General features: G+C 34.9%; 1 protein-coding gene across 1 annotated transcript in view; it reads left to right on the forward strand.

Moving 5' to 3' along the window:
- LOC131851833 (obscurin) overlaps window positions 1–21,620 on the forward strand; it is a gene marked incomplete at its 3' end in the record, with an annotated part of 116,596 nt that overhangs the window by 60,308 nt on the left and 34,668 nt on the right. Inside the window, exons 7-16 of the mRNA XM_059202397.1 lie at window positions 10,981–11,073; window positions 11,429–11,731; window positions 12,117–12,270; window positions 12,495–14,000; window positions 14,133–14,732; window positions 15,020–15,268; window positions 16,170–16,311; window positions 16,743–16,930; window positions 19,096–19,217; window positions 21,437–21,572. Coding sequence (XP_059058380.1) covers window positions 10,981–11,073; window positions 11,429–11,731; window positions 12,117–12,270; window positions 12,495–14,000; window positions 14,133–14,732; window positions 15,020–15,268; window positions 16,170–16,311; window positions 16,743–16,930; window positions 19,096–19,217; window positions 21,437–21,572 — 3,493 coding nt within the window. The remainder of the gene's footprint in view (window positions 1–10,980; window positions 11,074–11,428; window positions 11,732–12,116; window positions 12,271–12,494; window positions 14,001–14,132; window positions 14,733–15,019; window positions 15,269–16,169; window positions 16,312–16,742; window positions 16,931–19,095; window positions 19,218–21,436; window positions 21,573–21,620) is intronic.

Below are 21,620 nucleotides of genomic sequence, written 5' to 3' on the forward strand. Positions count from 1 at the left end.
AGGAGGGGTTTAGAAAAGTCTAGGTACAGTAGCTACACGCGCTTTACGGTTTTGAAATCACGCCTTTGACGTAATATCGCATGATATCTTAGTATAACCCTCAGTCTCTCTAATATTATAAACGCTAATATCTGTGAGTATGATAGGATGAATAGATGGATGTTCGTTACTATTTGACGCAAAAACTACTAAATAGAAATTAATGAAACTTTACAATAACATAGCTTATTCATGAGAATATTAAGTATTTAATTGAAATAGTGCTAATTTATAGTTTGTATTCACACATTTAAACTTAAAAATGTAAAGTAAGAATAAAATTATTTAAAACAGCAAATTTCTTGCTCGTTCCTCTTGTGATGAGACAGCTTTCCGAATGAGCGGTAGAAAAAAAATGTGATGACTATTCAAAGTGTTTCAAAGTAAGTTTATTTGAATAAATGATTTTCTATTCTTTAATAACACATAAACTATAAATTTCATGCAGGTAAAATCGCGAGCACTGCTAGTACTCGTATTTACATGTGCTGATACGCATTCGCATATTTTACCATAACATTTAAGACTACTAAAGATTAACCAGTTAACACTGTAAGCTGTACAGTTGGCTATAGCCGGGCGCCGCGGCTGCCGACCGTTAGGCACCCAGCCAAAACTAGAATAGTCGAGATGCCGTCGCTTAGCGTATGATTGCTGTCAATCCCGTCTTCATATTTTTTTTTATGGATGATAATGGAATAGTGCACCCGCTTGCGATAACGGTTTACGCTGGCGGGGCACCAGTGGAAGATGATAAGATGAGGTCAGGTCAGTTAGCCCATCGTGACAAATTCACCAGGAATTTATCTCGACGGCTTCCAGTGTGGTCGTCAAACTGACATGGTACATTCCTAGCAATGGGATCTTCATTCCTCCTCATTACTAACAATGCCCTTGATTATTACAATTTTTTTATATAATATTACTGTTTTTTATATAAAAAATGACAATTTAAGGATATCTTTTGCCTTATCAATGCTATGCAAAATATAATATTATTTTAAATGGTACACAAATAATCCACAATATTATTTGGCTATGGATATAACAAATAATTCGGGAAGCTCCGATATATCTTTTCGTCCAAATTACAGCAGTCTCAAGACAAAGATTTACGAACAATGTGTATTGCCAGTGATGATTTACGACACAGAGACGTGGTCGGTAACTATTGGCCTCATAAATAAGCTCGAATGGAGAGTGCTATGTTTGGAGTTTCTCTGCGTGATTGTATCAGAAATGAGGATATCCGCAGAACAACCAGAGTAAGACATATGCCCGAATAATTGTGAAACTGAAGTAGCAATGGCTGGGGCAATTAGCTCATAGGTTAGATTGCCATTGGGGCAGTAAATTCCTCGAGTGGTGACCGCGGTTAGGAACACACAGCGTAGGAAGGCCTCCGACAAGGTGGAGTGACGATCTGGTCAAGATCGCTGGAAAACGTTGAATGAGAGCAGCGCAAGGCCGATCGTTGTGGAGATTTTTGTGGGAGGCCTGTGTTCACCAGTGGACGTCTTCCAGACTGAAATGAAGATAATGATGATGATAACAAACAACGCGTCTAAAATAATAACAAGGATAGTGTACTCATCCATTACTAGCTAATGTTCAATTTGGGAACTGTTTACAAGAAAACATATAATGGATTATTGCCAACTGGCTGGAGTGTACTTACTATAGAGATGTTTCTCTTGACCTCTAGAGAAAACAACATAATAAAGTTATAATAAATGGGCATTAAAATGCATACAATGCAACACGTAGATTACTTGGCAAATTGTCTTGAATAAAGGTCGTTGACACCTGCCAGAGAACTGGCGATGGGATGAGAATGAAGTGCATATAAATGAATATAGTTCCACAAACTTATCTGACCCGGTGAATCGCTTCATCATTACTACATAGTATAAAACAAAGTCGCTGTCGCTGTCTGTCCGTCTCTATATATGCTGAAATCTTGAAAACTATGGTTTTTTTAAAATAGATAGTGTGATTCTAGAGGAAGGTTTATCTAGATTTGATGTTCCTTGGAGAAAAACACAGCTGGCCAAGCAGACTCGTTAATCGATTTCCTGACCTGGACATATTTACATGTGACTTGTTGAATTTTAGCAAAATGGCAATGGATTTCCTAAATAACCCGTAAAATTGTCGGTAATATTGTTTTAATATATATTTTTTTGTGTAGTTATTAATATTTCATATTTTGTACATTTTCTCCTAAGCGAGTATATTGGGAAGCTGTAAGGCTTGCTTAGTTTGAAGTCAATGCGAAGCCGGGGCGAGTACCTAGTATTAAATAAATTACTTAATTATTATTTTATTTAATTTAGACCATTAGCATGTGTGAGACCACAAATATTCAGTGCAGAGAATTTTAGCCACTAAGCAACTTGCTTTTTAAGCTGTGGTTCAGTTGCAAAGTGCAGATTAGGCAGTGAATGCAAGATAAGAAACATGACTGATCTTAGTCCACCAGCAACTGACGAGGGGTATCGCGATCGTCATGGGTATCATGATAACGTAATTTCTATAGTACATGGCGTCGGTTGCTACTCATCATCATGTGTCAGATTCTTTGCCATTAAAGTTACTTAAAAAAAATAGGCCCCTCTTATATATGTATTAATATGTGAAGCAAAAACTTTGTACCCCTTTTTACGAGAGTTGCGCAACGAACTATGATCTGATATGATACGAATGAACTATGAGTGAGTGTGTGAATGAACAACTAGTATGAAATTTCGTACACTTTTACTTTATATTGAAAAATTCTAATATTTTCTTTTAATTATGCATTAAAAATACATTAATACAATAAAAAACATTACACACACTACCATATATTTGACACACACGCATATATACTATTTTGCTTATTGTTAAAGTCTGTGGTCAAATTGAGAATAAATTAATATTGATTGTCTTTATTTGTCTATAGCATATATAGTTTCTGAATGTTAAATTAATTATGGCCCAATTTCGACCTGGACGACCACTAGTTCAAGTATTTTGTCAATACGCAGTGTAAGTAATTATCAACTTAGTACTATTAATGCTCCTACAATTATCATGGTGCTATAATAGCCAAAACCTACGCATCCAGCGCATCGTCACGCGTCGCACTTGACTCAAATCCAGAAATAATCTTATTCCATCCAACATCACCTCGAAACTTCCTGTACCTCTTGGAACAAAACTGTAGTCACTGAGTTATTTTCTTTTGCTTAGTCAAAGTCAAAATTTATTATTACTATCTCCGTTTTTAGCAGCTACAAAAACGTAAAGTGGAACTCTTTTGGTGCAATTTTATCTGTTCCATTATGTGATAATGGAATAGACAAAGTTGCATCAAAAGAGTTGCACTTTTAGCAACACTAAAGTTATAGTTTGTTTACAGTAAAATCTGTTATTTCCGGACCCATTTGGAAAAGATCATGGTTAATTCCTGATGAATTTACCTTGATGGACTTGCTACATCATATTCCATTAGTACCCCGCCAGATTTCATTAACACAGGAGTGTGTACTACTCCAAATTCTAGCATTAGAAAACACACAAACATTTAGTTGGCCCCATATATTTACATAGTATAGTATGACCAGTAGTATAGATGGCCTCATCTTTAATAGAATAGAAAATTCTTTATTAATTATCATTTTTAATGAATACTCATACTTATTTTTATTAATCTGCCACTCAGTCGGAGGGCTGTCTCATCACAAGAAGAACGAGCAAGAAGCGTGTTGCTCTTTTATATAATTGTTGTAGCTTTACATTTTTAAGCTGAAATTTGTGAATATAAACTACCAACTAGCACTGATTCATTAGAGTCAAAATATTAAATACACCATCAACTGGTTAAGTAAATAATATTAAATCAGTCATAGTGATTAAACCAGACCAGTCCCTACAAGCAGCACTAGTTCACGTATATGAAAGATTTTGTTATATGAAGATAAAAAATACAATATGTGAAAGCATTTTGAACGTCTATAGCTGTTGTACGGAAACAACGTCAGCGACCACAACTAGGATACCTCAAGGTTTGTTTGTCGACCTTGTTATAATGATCGTGGCTGGTCGAGATCCCCAACACAACAGCTGACGTCACAGGAGAAATGGCTTTATCCTACCGAGGGCTAGTGTGCTATGTTTAGCAGTGTTCGGCTCGGCGATACTAGAAGACCAGTCGCTTGGAAGCCGCGGTCGCGTTATCTCGCACGCTCCAGCGCGTTTACGACCTTCGACCACTCGTCCGAGTGAAGTGTGTGCCTGTGATAGTGTTCTCGTTATCATCTGGACTGCCGACTGCACCGTACGCCTCCCAGGTAGGCTTAAACCTGATGTGGTATCAGAGCGGACAGTTATAAATAGATGTGCGAACTGTTGCGAAAATAACGTCATTTTTCCCCCCATTTCAATGTTACGCGCGGGTGTAGTGTTACAAGTAACGCGTCTGGTTTATTTTGAGGCGGGTGGCGTGGGTGGTTGGGTTACAGCGATTTTTATTTTCTCTTGTTCCATCGTTTGCTTGCACGTCTCGTGTTTTCTTCGGCTTTGGATGTGTCTGCGAGCGAGATTGGAATGACCTTGACCTACTTTCCACATGTGTTAGCACAGAATGTGCTAATGAATAAAGAAATTTTCATTCTGCCATTAAAGTGTTCTTCCTGTTTTGCGACCACCCCTGGCTACATTTATTGTAATAATCTCTCTTTTGTGTGATATGCGAAAGGATTTTTATAATAGGTCCAGTATGTTTGGAGATTGTCATTACAGAAATCTAATTTCTGTTCGTAATCTTCGCTTAGGAAGCTTGTTATTATTGACTAGATTTCTGACTAACTGATGTCGATAGATCAGTCTTAGCACTATAGTGATCAGCAAACACTATAGTGCTAAGACTATAACCTGGAAAATTTGATATTCATTTTGTGACATAATTAGACAAAGAAATAGTTTTCCGAATATCCTATTAGAACGGTTTAAAAAGAATTTCGCGCAGATAAGAGACTTTAAACAGTTGCATAGTTAAATCTTATAAATATTAAAAATACAAAAGTTTGTGAATATGAAAGGATGTTTGTTACTCTTTCACTCAGAAACTGATCGGATTTTGTCGAAACTTTACAGTGATATAGCTTATACATCAGAATAACACATAGGCTATAAATTTCATCCGAAACCGCGGGCACAACTAATATGTAATACATTAAACTTTATCTATATAACTGCCCAAATCTCATCAAATTTTGTGAATTTTATCATTCAAAATATATTATCTTATTCCAGATATTTATTTAGACGTCTTTCATAGCGTTTCCTTGATCTCACGTCATAGTCATGTCATGTTATTGCAAATTATGATATAAAACGTAAAAATAGTTGTTTTGTCCGTCTAATAAGCTTTATTTACGACTGAGATTATTCTGTAAAAAATATTATTATGTCTGTCTCTAAACATATTTTTCGGATTATTATGTCTATCAATAAAATAATATAAAAATACTAGCTGTCCCGGCAAACGTTGTTTTGCCATGTAAATTAAACGCTAACGCTATAAAAAAATAGGGGTTGATGATAGACGGGTGAAAATTTAGGATCGTATGTATTTTTGTATGATGTATCATAAAAAAATAGAAACTAAAAAGTTTATCTAAAAAATAAAAATAAAAATTTAGGAGTGGACTACCCCTAACATTTAGGGGGATGCAAAATAGATGTTGGCCGATTCTCAAAGCTACTCAATACGCTCACAAAATTTCATGAGAATCGGTCAAGCCGTTTCGGAGGAGTATGGGAACGAAAACTGTGACACGAGAATTTTATATATAAGATTAGTTTCTCATTGTTATTCGTATTCTGTAGACACTTCGTTTACAGCATCACATTCCTCAAATACCAACAATTAAATGCTGATGAGCTTGACTTCTTGTTATACTTGTTTGCATTTAAAATTACACCTAGAAGTAATAATAATAATCATCATATTTATTTGTCTCAAATAAAAAACTAATACAATTGCTGCTTATAATAACATTTAAAAGTAATTAACGAGACTTTTTGTCTCGTCTATAAATTAGATTAATAGATGAAAAGAGATTAGATAAAGAAATAAATAGATAGATAGATAAGACATTTATTTGAATTCTTACAAACCAATAAATAGACGTTAACCTTCTCAAAACAAATACGGTAGAAATTTCAGTATCCATTAGATAGATAGATAAGATAAGATTTTTATTTCTTTTATTAAATAACTGGTGCATTTTAATAGATATAGATAGATAGGTAGATAGATAAGATAATATGAAATATAGGATAGGTAGATAAGATAATATTAAATATTATTTGTTGCATTAAATAACTGGTGCATTATAAAATTAGTATAGTTGTGGTAGATCGAAGTTTTTAGCTTCTGATAGGAAATGTTCCGAATCCAATTCTATATTACATCACCGAAAACTCTGAAGTGAAAAATCTGAAACAGTTACATTTTTTTTATGTAACTAGAATGGTAAACAAGCTGACTGCGTACCACGTGGTGAGTGGAAACTGTCGCCTATATAACTGTTGATGTAACTACCTTTGACCATTGTGACTAATATATAAATACTATTCAAAATTCAAATATCAAAAATCATTTATTCATGTCGGACATTTTAGCCGCTTATGAACGTATTTTCTTCATATTCTAATTTTTCCCTACCGTTCAGTAAAGTATATAAATCCAATTGAGAAGAACTGGCAAGAATCTCAATTGAATTACTATTTTTTAAAAAAGCCTGTTATTACAATGTAGAAGTATTTATATAGGTGTCTATGTCTAACATTAAATGATATCATGAGCCAATTATTATGACATCAATGTCATAATAAACGCAATTAGAATAATATAATAAATAATTTATTATTTTTATTATATACTTCTAAACATCACTACGAACACTGTTAGATTAATAAAACAACATATGCTTTTATTATATTTGGACTGTATTTTTTATATTTGATTTACAGGAGTACAGTGTGTATGGCTTGATAGTTAGAAACAGAAAGGGGGGAGTGACAGTTTGAATTAATCTTTTTTAAATTGTTAATTGTTGCCATTACAAAACGAAAATATATACTACAAAATATTTATATTTATTTTAGGTTCAAATTGTCTTGAACAAACACCATTTGATCGAGTATTATTGTACTACTAGTATTGTTAGATAATTCACAGTGTCATCTAGTCCCAAGTTAAAAAAAACTTGTGTTATTGGTATTAGACAACTAATAGAAATAGTTAAACATGTTGTTTTTGTAAATACATACATAATATACTTAGAATAAGATAATATAAGAAATAGTCTGTATGTAAATTATTAGGTAGATAAATGTAAACATTATATTGTATAAAAGTGTAAAAAAAAAATTTATCCTGTAAATTTATATCCGGGGAAAACTGAAAAAATATATACATAGAAAATTCCCAGACCAACAATGCAAACACTTATTCATGAAATGTTTATACTGTGTCAGGAATCGAACTTGCGATCATCGACACTAAAGCGGTATGCTAAACCACGACTTTATATAAAATAAACATCTGGTAAACATTATAACAAGAACAATAGGTTTATATTTCAAAATAGCATAGTGTTTTGTGAGTTTTTTTTATTAAAATGTCCAATTTGTTTTTTATCCTGGACAATTCACTCGGCCATTACTGGTGTAAATGTAGATAGGTTTTGCGGAATAGTGATACGATGTTGTCGGTTTAAACGATGTATGATACAGAAGAACTAACTAATTTTACATTAATATTGGTCTTATGTACTAAACTAGCTGTACACGCGATTTCGTCCGCGTGGAATTTAACTTTATTTTCCTAAATTAAAGGTAGCTTAATCTACTCCTTATTACATTAGTTACCTGCCAAAAAAAAGTGCCGTCAAAATCGGTCCAGCCATTTCAGAGATTTGCCGGAACAAACAGACCGTCAGACAGACAGACAAAAATTGTAAAAAGTGGTTTTTTGGTATTTGTACCGTATTTATATTCCTATGCCTGTAGTAAAAAACGGTTATTTCAATATTACAAACAGACACTCCAATTTTATTTATATGTATAGATGTATAGATAAGGACGCTCCGCATCTAGGTGTAGCAACGACATACGTAGGGTTGCGGGTAGTAACTGGATGAGAAGGGCTGAAGATCGTGCCCAGTGGCGTGCTTTGGGAGAGGCCTATGTCCAGCAGTGGACTGCAGTGGGCTGATGACATGTATCTAATTTGGTTGTAAAACAGCCACAACAAAAAAAAAACATATATTCAAAATATACTCAGCGAAGAGTGCCATGCCAGGTCCGTCACGCCAGTTACCGTCATGAAGGTATATTAAAAAATATATGATATAAACGAAATGTATGAGCTGTCCCTCGTTATCGTCTGCATTACACTGACATAACACTGACACTGAGATCTATCATTACATTTCGCCCAATTTACATAATATTTTATTAAATTATAGCCTATGTGTTATTCTGATATATAAACTATGTTACAGTAAAGTTTCATCAAAATCCGTTCAGTAGTTTTTGCGTGAGAGAGTAACAAACATCCACCTATACTTACAAACTTTCGCGTTTATAATATTTTTCTAAGTTTTCCACAAAAACTATAGAATTGGGAACAGAAATGAGAGCAGCATACTATTAGAAACACAAGATTCGAACTAACTCATCGTGTCAAGGCGTTCTATATCTGTACGATGGTTTACAGCGCTGCAGTGCTTTGTGTAGCCTCATGTCAATGTTTGAAACATGATTTGTTTATTCCTACGCATTACCATAGAGTATGAATGAGTCAGCTGGAAGTTAGGTAACAATAACCAATGCATTGTTCCTAGGCTGAAAGTCATTTGTCAATACGCTTGTATTGTAAAAAAAATAAACGGTATACAATTTTTTATTATTTCTCTTCGCGAAATATAGTATAAAGTGTCTGTATAACAGAATGAACATATGTAAATGAATTTTATAACGGTCTCGGTGGTCTAGCGATTTAGCACAGTGCCTTACTTCCGATGGTCGCGGGTTCGACACCACGATACGCACAGCACAAACATTTGTATTCATGAGTATTATTGTTTGTATCGGTCAGGGTGTTTTCTATGTGTAATATGTATTTATTTACGAAAAAAATATCTATATATTTGTATCAGTTATTTAGTACCCATAATACAAAATTTAGCTAGCTTAACTTGGAAATAGATGGCGCTGTGTGCACTGTCCGAGATTACAAACAAATGAGAAGACTTAAATTAATACGAACAATCTTACTTGAACTTGTGGTGAGGCAATATGTTAAACCCCATACACTAACTGAATGTACTGTACTGATGTATGACAATATATTCTTTTAAATAATAGAATACTATGCGAGCCACCCATGTCCCACGACCCTCCTCGCTGCATTGCCTTTTTTAAAGTTTAACGTACCTTTAGACTTTTTTCCATTTTGCCTCCTAATGATCATATCATACTTAATAATAAACCTCCTGTGACGTGCCTCGTTGGCTAAAACTGGGACATCTCAAACTAATAACCAAACAGGAAGCTCTGAATCACTGGCTGAAAATGCCAGCATTACATTCAAAAGCCCTAATAACTGACTACACGAATCAATACTCCAATAGACTAATGCTATTTAGTAAAACCAATATATGCAACATGATCCAACATGACCATGGCCCTCACTGGACACTGTAAATTAAATAAACACCTAAAAAACTTATGCCTGTGGTCAACAAAAATCTGCAGATTTTGCCAAGCTAAAAAGAAAATGCCACTACACATCCTATATGGTAGTAGCCCACTCACGCATAAACGAAATATCTCCGTTGGTAAGTACACACTATCCTGAAGAGATAAAAACCATCGCTTCTAAGAATATCCAACAATTCTTGTCCCTTACAAGTCTAGGTAACGAACATTGAAAAAGGGCAAGCACTATAGATGTATGTAGGTTGCAATACAAACAATCCTCGTTGCTCTGAAAATTAGCGCGTACAAACAAACAAACTAGCTTTACAAATATATAGATTCGTGTCCAATCTCTATGGCGATTTTGTGGTTTCTAATCTGTATTTATTAGCTACACGTTGTCAATACACCCAGTGATTGCTTCTGGTTCAGTGCCAAATAATTAAAACGTCATGCTAATGATCTGTCGGATCACTAATTTACTTTTCATCTGTAATAGATTTAATGACTTTTATCTCCGTAACTGATTGATTGGGATGTCTCTGTGCGCGGGTATTTTCAAAAAAGGATTGCTTGTTTGTAACATCGCTTTGAGCAGTAATCATTTTTGCATTTCGTAAAGAAGCATTCTTGAATTATTTTTAAACTCTTGAGATCTGAGTCAGAGACTGGCTCTTTTAGGGAATTTATTGTCCTTCTTAAGGTAGTAACAGACAAAAAACTGTATATAGAATAGAATTAAATAATTTACAATGAAGAATGAATTGAATTAATGAGTATATTATATGATGATGACCCTATTCCTGACAATGAGCTATTTCATGTTGACTTCCACGCAGTTCCCCCTGGAACCCACTATGATAAATTTTTGGTGAATTTGTCACGATGTGCTAACAAACTTTATGCTCATCCGATCATCCTCCACTGGTGCCCCAACAGCGTAAACCGTTAGTTAAAAAAACTATTACTTTTAAATAATGTATGTGGATATAAGGGCACAGGAAGACCGACAAAGAGATAGATGGACTGTGTGGAACGTGATATAGCAAGAAAGGGAGTAAATAATGGGATGACTTGAAGATAAAACTTACGTATTATACGCCGATCCTAAATGAATGGGATCAGGAAGTAGCAGATGATGAAAGTTTTATACTTAAAATGACAGATTGGTCTTGTTATTTGCAGGCACTTGCTGATAAACTCGGCGACGACAAAGGCATTACTGAACACCTCAAGTTACCAATACAGAGAATAAACGACTACCAACTACTACTGAAGGTATATATTATACTAAATCTAAAAATTACATAGGTCCTCCACCACCGTCTCCAACATATTGTTTATTATTTTCAAACGAAGATAGATCTTGTGAAAAAGACAAGATAGTTTAATATCTAAATGCTGGGTATTTTTTATGTGTAAGCTCAAAGTAAAAATTTTTTTTTGACAATTACCCTTCCGCTTCTTGTGCACGTCTTATTTTTTGTCACTCTCTTTACCGTATAGTTTGGCTAGCTACTTCACTTGAGAAGAACTGGCAAGAAACTCAACTAGTTTAAGTTTATTGTCAGAACTATCAGTATCAACACAACCTGCATAAATTTTGACTAAAATAAACATTTTTCCTTTCAAGGAATTAGTGAAGTACTCAAAAAAACTTGGCGAGGACTGCACTGACATCCAGAAGGCCTTAGAACTCTTCTTGTCGGTCCCTAATCGCGCTACCGACAACAAGTTCATCGCTAGCATCGAAGGCTACCGGGGGAACATCTACAAGCTCGGCCGTCTCCTCACCCACGACTGGTTTACAGTCACTGACGTTGAGAGCAAGGCCAAGGAGAGGTATCTCTTCCTCTTCAAAGCGAGGATCTTGATCTGCAAAGTTAAGAAGGTCTCTGATGACAGATCAGTGTTCGTTCTCAAGGATATCATCAAAGTAAGGTTCATTTCTGTTATGTCTGAAATTAAATTTCTAATACCTTCCTAAGATAGCAATCACTGATTACAAACCAATTTGATAGATAGTTATCACGTTACTTTAGAATATATTCGGAAAAATGTGGACATCTTAAGTTTTGCGAACGACACGATTTCAAATATTTTCTATTCCTTTATAACACTTTTACAACACTTTTCTATGTATCTCTAAAGATACTACATATAAGTATAAAATATTTTCAATTGTGTTTACAACCTACGATTATCAAGATAATGTTGACTTTCCTTGTACGAAAATAGCTGCATTTATGAAAACATCCATTTATGTTTGGCTGGTAGCCAAAGACGACTCACATTACTTCATTGAGAATTCTTTTACTCAGCTTCCAGAGGCCGAGGTCAAGGACCATCCAGATGATCGGTTGAGGTTCGAAATACATCAGAAGTCATCACCGCAGCTTGTAACACTCGCAGCGCATAAGGAGCAAGTGAAGACCGCTTGGTTAGCGGAGATCGGCCAGCACGCCAGTGATACTGGTAAGTGAAATCCGTTACTTACAAAAACAAACTCAACCATTTTTCTGCTCGGCAAACATATATATAATATAATAATATTTATATGTATATTAGCATACCATTGTTATTATAAAGTTATATTTTGTTTTTGAATATACAGTATTTAATATTAAACTAGCCCATTTTATTATTTGCAATATATTAAAAATAACAGAACGTTAATGTTAAATTTATTTGATTTACAGTCGCATTAGCTGAACACGCAGCTGACGATCTACAAGTACTCTCACCACAAATAACTTCACCTGAACCACCAGAGGCGAACAAAAAGAAAAGAGAACGCACGGAAGACGTACAGGAAGTTCAAGAGAAAAGAAGTCGCACCGAAGAAATTACTGAAGCTTCTGTTCAAACAGAAACAGGACAAGCGATTCAAAAGAAACGGACCCGAGTCGAAGAAGTTGAAGTCACTGAAGTAACTACTGGACAGGAAGTTCAAGAAAAGCGGGCACGAGTTGATGAAGTACAAATAATAACACAAACAGAAAAGTTTGAAGACGTAACTATAAATCAGTCGTCTGTACAAACAGAATCACAGCAACAGATTCATGAGACGAGAGCTCAAATTGAAGAAATACAGATTACTGAAGTAGTTAACCAGACCAAGCAAAATACTCAGGAGCAACTTTCTCGAGTACAAGAATCTACAGTTACAGACCTAAATAGTAAAGAAAGTTCCAAACAACTTTCATCGACATATGAAATACAGGGTAACCAATTACAAGCTGAAGTATCACAAACACATGTTGTTAATTTAGGGACAGAAAGTCAAGTATCTATAGAAACAGAGTTGACAGAACAATCACAGTCACAAAATTTAAAAAACGACGTTCAAGTAACTGGAATCGAACATCAAATCAAAGAATCACGTCGCACTAAAGTTTCTATAGAGACAGATTCTAATCAACTTCAAGAACAAAGCTGTATCGAACATGTCCAGGTTACTGTAGAATCTAAACAGGAAAATAAATCACAACAAGAAACTTTAACAAACGCCCAAGAAGTTGTAACTAAACAATATACACTTTCTGATGAAACTCAACATAGTCAAAACAAAAATTCCGTAATTACTACAATAGTAGCGGACGAACTTAATACAGAAATTGTACAAGATAAAGAATCCAGCCTTGAATTACAAACAAAACAGCAGTCTAAAGTTGAAGAGGTACAGACAACAAAAGTTGAAACACAAGAATTGAATGAAAAGAAGCAAACAGACGTTAATCTACTAACAGAGCAGGCTAATAGTAAAGAACAGATACAAGATAGTGAGGCTAAATCAATTAGTAGTGAGATCGTAAAGGTTTGCACTAGAGAAGAATCATTGGAACAATTAAAAGCTAAAAGAAAGGCTTCGTTTGAATCATCTGTTGCAAATAAGATCTCCAAGTCGGAAGTAACTGAAGTTACTTCTGCTAGCGAAGTACAAAATTCTGCAAAAACTTATTCTGCTACATCTCAATCAGAACTAAATCAACAAACTCTTAAATCAATTGTATCTACAGAAGAACAAATATCAGTAAGTTCTGGAATAAGTAAAGAAAAAGTCAAAGTTGAAGAACGGGTAATCACTAGCGCAACTGGCGCGCAATCGGCAGATACAGTTTCTATTAACAATCAAGCTGTAACCAAGGAGGAGGCTATTGAGGACGAAATGTCAAGATATAGCCGTAGTTCTCGACTTTCTGGAGGTATTTATTGACATAATGTATTAGAAATTAATATTCATATTCTTTACACTAAAATTATGATTACTGAGCAAAGATTTGTAATATAGTCTCTGAAATGTAGACATGTAATCAAGATTTGTTTTGTAATTTCAGAGTACACCAGCAGTAGTAGAAGCGGACGTTATGAATCATCCTCATATGACAGTACTGGTCAATCATCTTATTCGCGCCGGGAGAGCGGATCCCGTTTGGAAAGTGGAAGATACGAAACAGGAGGATCCCTCGAGGGAAGCGCCTCTTCTCGATATGAATCTAAATATTCCAGTTCGAGGCTAGAAGGTTCCGGATATGGGATTGAGTCGAGTACCGAGTCTAAATACGATACCGCTAGTAAGATCGATAGTATCGCCTCTAAGTATGGTATAGAGTCTAGCTATGATAGCGCTAGTAAAATTGATAACATTGCATCAAAGTATGGTATTGAATCTAAAATCGAAGGTCGATCATCAAAGTATAGCCTTGAAGCCAGTTACGATGGCGATAAAATTGAAGGAATCTCATCCAAGTCCGAGTCTAAATACTCAAGAACTAATGACAGCGAATCGGCTTATGAGAGCAAATACTCTAAAAGTGCTATCGCTAACGGATCTATCGGTACTGGTGAATATGAGTCCACCCGATCCGTTTTGAAATCGGAATCGCAAGATGGAAAACCAGTGTTCTCAAAAACCCTGGAAGGCCAAAACATTGAGCGTAAGTACAATATCGATGAGAGTAGATACACACTATAAACTGGAAGTAGACACACCTCTTAGTGCCTGTATATATGCTTTTAGTAAATTAACATACACTACATACCACTCTAACAAAGCTTTTAAAATTTCATAATTTCTATTAAGAGTTCGTACCTTATTTTAAATTTAATTATTTAGTCAATTTACTATTATCTTCAGTCAACACGTATGTTTCATATACACTTTTAAATTCAAAATACAAGAATATTGTACGAACTCTTCTCTAACAAATCTTTGATTTCTCAGCGGGTGAGAAAGCCACATTTGAATGTTCTCTCCGCGAGTCTGCAGACTCAGTCAAAGTCACTTGGCTGAAAGATAATAAGCCTTTAACTGATCGTCTAATGGATCGAGTGAATATATCGTCTAAAAAGGACGGTAACCACAAACTTGAGCTACAACATTGCCGGGAAGATGATTCTGGAATTTACACCGCCATGGCTGAAAACGTGAAAGGAACATCCCATTGCACCGCCCAGTTAGTCGTCTATGAATGTAAGTTATGCTCCTTTTATATTTCAATGGATCTGAACAAGCTAATAGTATTTGGAAGAAATTTTTATTCAAATCGATCATAATCAAATAATGTTATTCTACTGAAAGATATCCAAGATTTTAATCATTGTTTATAAAATGTTTTAATATAAACGTGTTTCTTCTTTTAATAAAACATGTAACAATCAAGGAATATAGCATAATATATTCCTGAATATATCATATATGTTTCTTTATGTTTAAACAATAATGCAATCATTGCTTATTTCCGTATAGACACTTAATATCTGAAATAAATATAATGTTACCAATGTTTTATAATTTAGCAATTTCTTCCGACTACCAAAAACATAGTATGCTCAATCCATTTTTACATAGTTCTACACAATACACACTTAAGTAGATCTTATTATAAGTTCTTCAATCACAACTTATGCATGATTCTTGGCAACATCATCAATTAAAACATCGTAAAGCGTATAACAAGTAGTCTCTGTTATTACAATTACACGTAATTTTCCTGTATTTGGCACTCAATCAGATATTTGGAGGCATTTTATGTCGTATACACTAGATTTATTTGTGCATGACAGTATAGTATTTTATTGTACACTGACAGCTAATTTTATGTTAATTCCTACACCATATCCTACAGATTCAGAATTTGAACAAAGTCTACGTGGGTTCTGCTTCATTTATTTCTACTACCAAGGACCTTGATGCTTTTTTAAGCTGTGTTTCGATTTGAGTGGTCAGATATGGCAGTAAAATTCTCATGTTACGCATAAGGTTTTACAAGACATAAACGTGAAGTCTGTGATTCTATTCATGTATATAAGCGTTTCATGTACAATAAATCTATAAATATAATTTTCAATTAATTATTATTAAAATATTCTAGTGACTCCGGAAGAGAGAAAAGCAAAAAATGCGCTAAATGCACCATACTTTTTGGTCGCGTTAAAAGATACAGAAATAATGCAGAATACCTACTTGCGCTTCATGGTTAAGGTCAAGGGAGATCCCAACCCGGAGGTGAAATTGTAAGTAAATTTCCGTGATCTTATGTATACAATTCTCGTATCACAATGTTAGCTACCATACTCCTCCGAAACGACTTGACCGATTTTTATGAAATTTTATATGCATATTCAGTAGATCAGAGAATCGGCTACTATCTATTTTAAATACCCCTAAGTGATAAGGGTACCTCTAATATTTTTTTTGGACAATTCATTATTTGAAAATTTTTATAATGTGGCATTTAAAATACATACTACCCTAAATTTTCACCCTTCTATCACCAACCCATGTTTTTAAATACCGATTTTAATGTATATGGCAAAACAACGTTTCGAGTCAGCTAGTATTTGTATATTTTTTTATAAAATTGATTTTATTTATAGTGTGTCCTTTTAAGAACTTATTAGTATTATATTGACACGATATTGAAGATGTTCTTGAAATTGTCCAGCTACCGCAATGACAAAGAGATCGTGTCGTCTGAGGAGGAGCGTGTGAAGATAGTGCGCACACGTGCAGAGCGGGGCTGCTACGAGCTGGTGATCGCTGACGTGGTAGCGTCCGATGCTGGCCGCTACTCGTGCCGTGCTCAGAACATCTACGGCGACGTCGCATCCGACGCCGTTGTCACCGTTGTTGGTCAGTTTGTTTATTATAAATTATTCTTCAGTAGTAGTTCCCAAACTTTTTTTGTGTCGTAGATTTGATGTCGATGTCAATAGATGTCGAAAAATATGGCAAGGGCCATTTCTACCTGGTATTGATTTTTTGTAAAATTCTAACTGTAGTAAAGTTTAGTGTTAAAAACATAAAGTAAAAACAACAAGATAACCGCTGTCGTAGACCCCTTGCAGTTTGTAATAGACCCCTGAGGGTCGAATTAGACCATTTTGGGAATCATTGGTTTAGTATATATCGTGCGAGAATCGACGCCGAACCATCGGAAATAAAGCGGTTAACCTCTAGGCTACCCAGGCCGTCAATAAATATGTTTACTAATTAATATTCCAACAGTTGCCATTTCATCTGCCAAAGCTAATTAAAATTATATATTAATAGGTCAACCTTTAAAAACAAACCGACGTAAAAGCAGTTTATTTTTGGCAAAGTTCCTTATTACTTATTAGCTTTTGGCCACACTTTGGAGGAGTCTAATTAACTTGAATATAGTATAGTTTTCTCCATATCAAACAATGATGCCAAATTTATGAAGGTTGGTTAAAATATTTACGTCTTTATAATATTAGTTAGGTATGTTAATCATTTTCTATTTTTATTTCAATCGTCAAAATATATATATATATATATTGACTGTAGTGCGGTGGTTTTTGTATTATTTTTTGATAAAGTATTGCGCTACTCCGATCGATCCATGTCTACGAGGGATCCCAATTACAACGGCCTGATCCGAGGTTCGAACCGCTAGCGGTGCTTTTTTAAAGTCGTATCCATCAGGCGGGAGTTGGCCTTTAGCCGCTACATAAATCCTTAGGCAGATTTGGAGTGTCATCTGCACTCGTCCCCTATCGTCCAGTGAAGCTGTAAACGCCAGATTTATTTATTTATTTATTAAATAACCCCACAGACATACAAATGTGTTGCGGCCACAAGACTGACATCGTAACTGTAAATTTTTATCAGTGAAGATTATTTTTTTAATGTACTGACCGGACGTTCGTATGATTGGAGAAGTGTCATCGAAACAGCTTTCAGGAATGATAAACACACGCAATATTCTATAAATATATGTGTACCACATTTTTTACGATGTTTGGACGGCCTCCAGTTATTTTATGAGACGTTTGCAGTTATAAATAGTTCTGGTTCTCAATATAGAGAGACCAGCTGATTGCGGTCTCCAGATTTATTGGACTTGTAGTTCTTTCATTTTTTATCCACATTATGTAATACAGACATCGTACAAAGGTCAAGACTCTCTTACAACTACTGTACCATTAATGTAAAAGATTCAAGATTCTTACAACGTCTTCAAGATTCTTAAACGGTGCACTGTTTAAATTTAATATAATGATATTTACTTTCTCTCCTGTATAAGCAACAGCCAGAGAAATTTTAAGAACTCTAAATTAAAGCTGGGCAATTTGCACAGTGTCTTCTAGAATAGAATAGAATAGAAAATCATTTATTCAAATAAACTTAATTTAAGCACTTTTGAATAGTCAAAATTTTTTTTAAATCTACCGTTATTCGGAAAGCTGTCTCATCACAAGAAGAATAAGCAAGAAACTTGTATGTTGCTCTTTTAAACAATCCTTGTAAGTTCACATTTTACAAGTCGAAACGTGTGAATACAAACTACCAACCAGCACTAATTTATTTAGCTCAAATATAAAAACACAATAAGATTAAATCAGTCGTAGTGATAAGAGCAGACCAGTCCCTACAAGCAGCACTCGTTCACGATGAGCTAGCCATCACTGCGCTCGACCATATTTTAGGGAGCCCAATGACCCGGCCCACCACGCCGCCACATGTTTGGACATTTTAGTGAGAATGACTACTCATTCCACTCGACCACGTCACAGCTACAAAAATTACTATATGGTAGTTACAGTATTCGCACTTAGGATGAGAATGCATGCGGCAATCAATACAAAAGCCGCTACGCTATCATATATCAAGAAAGCAGTATGAAAAATAAATTATAACGTTGTCCGCAAATAAACTTCTAGTTCCAAACTAAGCAAATCTTGGTCTATGGGTTAGTCTTAAGACAATAAAGGTTGTACAATAGTAATTCTATATCTATGAGTACAACTGAAATATCACTTCTTTATAAACAGATGATAAGAATATCTTCTTCGAGCTGCCCCCTGGTGGCGAAGGGCTATTGGCCAAGGGTGAGAAACCTACCTTCACCTGGAAGAGAGATGGACAAGCCTTCGACCCTGAAGAGAGATTCAAAGTAAGTGTCCTTCATAAAACTTTCGTATTTTTAATTAGATAGGTGTTATTTTGCGGCAGTCCATTACCGTGTAGGTGATTCGTTTTTATTTAACTCTGGTATCAAATATTAATCCATGATATAATATATCAGTTGAGATTCCTGCCAGTTCTTAAAAACTGAATTAGCTAGCAGAACTGTACGGCAGGGAATAATTATAAAAAATATGACATACACAAAAGAACGAAAGATTCCTGTTAATAAATAATTTTGAGTTTAAGTTTGATAGCAACATGATGGTAAGTGATAAGCATCACCTATATACATGAACAGAGCATTACGTAATTACATCACGTCATCATGGTATCCATGATGGCACTTCTTGTCATTCTGAAGGACTACGATATCATATCTATATATTTATATATATAAACTGTAATATCACCCTACATCCAAAACAGCTTACAAAACAAACTACTTGGCAACTCAAAATGAGACAGAGATGAACATGGACGGTTTTGTACAAAAAGTTACAGACCATATCCTTTTCTAGCTTGTACCAGATAAAAAAACCAGTACATACATAAAGAAGAGCCTTCAAAAAACACGATATCGTCCGACGGAAGTACACAAACACTCGGCGATACGGACCGAAGTCGGCATACTCGTTCGTACTCCGCTGCCCGAGTTCAAAATTAGTCTACCGAGTTTTTACGGAACTCTTGCATGGGGTGTTTTATAACCTTGCATGGGGCCGGCAGGTCGGTGCCAGATGATACAATAGTATTCATCAAATCTTAAAAACTATTACTAAAAAAATTAGGATGTACGAATTCAGGAATCTGTATTATCGGTTTAATCTGTGAATTCGGTGTTATTCCAAGTCCATATCATTATTCATTGGATTTGTACTACTTTCTTTAATTTGGCGACTATTAGCATGTGTGAGAACAAACATTTAGTACGGAAACCTGACCACCGCTACCGGGAATGTTACGACCTTCCCCACTAGTGATAAAACTCCAACCGTTACAAGATCTACGCCCATATTACGCCACATGTTTCGCCTATAAACGAGGCATCTTCAGGCAATTAATAGAGTTTTGAAGCCTAGTGTTGACTGTACGGCGAGTCTGTTGTGGTCTCACACATGCTAATTGTAAATTAAATAAAATAAAATAAATCCATTAAGTAATTTAAGAATCTGCATAAATACAAAGTTCCACACTTTGTATTTATGCAGATTTTTGGAAATTTCTTTGGAACTTTTAAATACCATGTAATATGTAATCAATAACAACAACAGTCCGACTCTTTTATTGAATTGCTGAATGAATAACAAGCAAATAATCCAACACATCTAGTGAATTGGTAAATAAATGAATTATAATATAAAACAAGACAAGAATATCCCCTCATGCAGTAATTGCAGTAATAACTGTTTTATCTGTATAAATGCTGGTCTGGATTGATGAAGTTATACAATAGTTATCGTAAAGTTATATGACATTTCTCCCTATCTTCGACAATATTAAGCTTCTGGATGTTCATTGCCGGTGCCCATGTAACCTTGTGTGTTAATAGTAACACAACATCTTCTAGAAGTTTCTGTAAACGGGTGTGTATGCTACCTGAGGACGGTGGAATGTTTTGAACAAAGGGAGTCTGCTGTCTCCCGTACGTGGTGAATTTATAAATATTTGATATATCTGGCCTGTTCTTCAGGACAAGGTGCTTCTTTCTCATTTACACTATAATATACTTAACTTATATTATTATTAATAATTACTTCAATAACGAGTGACAAATTAAACAAAACAATATACCTGTACAATTTAGGTACACTTTTTTGATTTTGTTAATTATACCTAAGTTACTCCCTATTACATCAGCTACCTGCCAAAAAAAGTCCCTTTAAAAACGGTCCAGCCATTTCAGAGATTATCCGGAACAAACAGACCGACAGACAGGCAAAAATTGTAAAAAATGTTATTTTGGTGTATGTACCGTATTTATATTCATATGCATGTAGTTAAAAACGGTTATTTAAATATTACAAACAGACACTCCAATTTTATTTATAAGTATAGATATCTCGAGTACAGACTTACAAGTGATACCTAGAATTAGTTTCTGCTGAGAATAATCGACAAGAATTTTAGATGCCACTCCTTTTATAAGAAATAGAGTTGTATCAGCTTCAGATGATGTGAAATATTAACTTAGAATGTTTTGTCCAGGTGTTGCTTGGCGACGATGAGGACTCGCTGGCGCTGGTGTTCCAGCATGTTAAGCCAGAAGACGCCGGCCTCTACACCTGCGTTGCTAAAACATCCACTGGAAATATATCCTGCTCTGCTGAACTTACCGTCCAAGGTTCTTTTTTTATTAATTTTGTTTGAGTCTCTTCTGTTGTTGTAGGTT

This window comes from Achroia grisella, unplaced genomic scaffold, assembly GCF_030625045.1.
Source record: "Achroia grisella isolate CSIRO2021 unplaced genomic scaffold, CSIRO_AGI_Agris_v1 utg808, whole genome shotgun sequence".
Lineage (NCBI taxonomy): Eukaryota > Metazoa > Arthropoda > Insecta > Lepidoptera > Pyralidae > Achroia > Achroia grisella.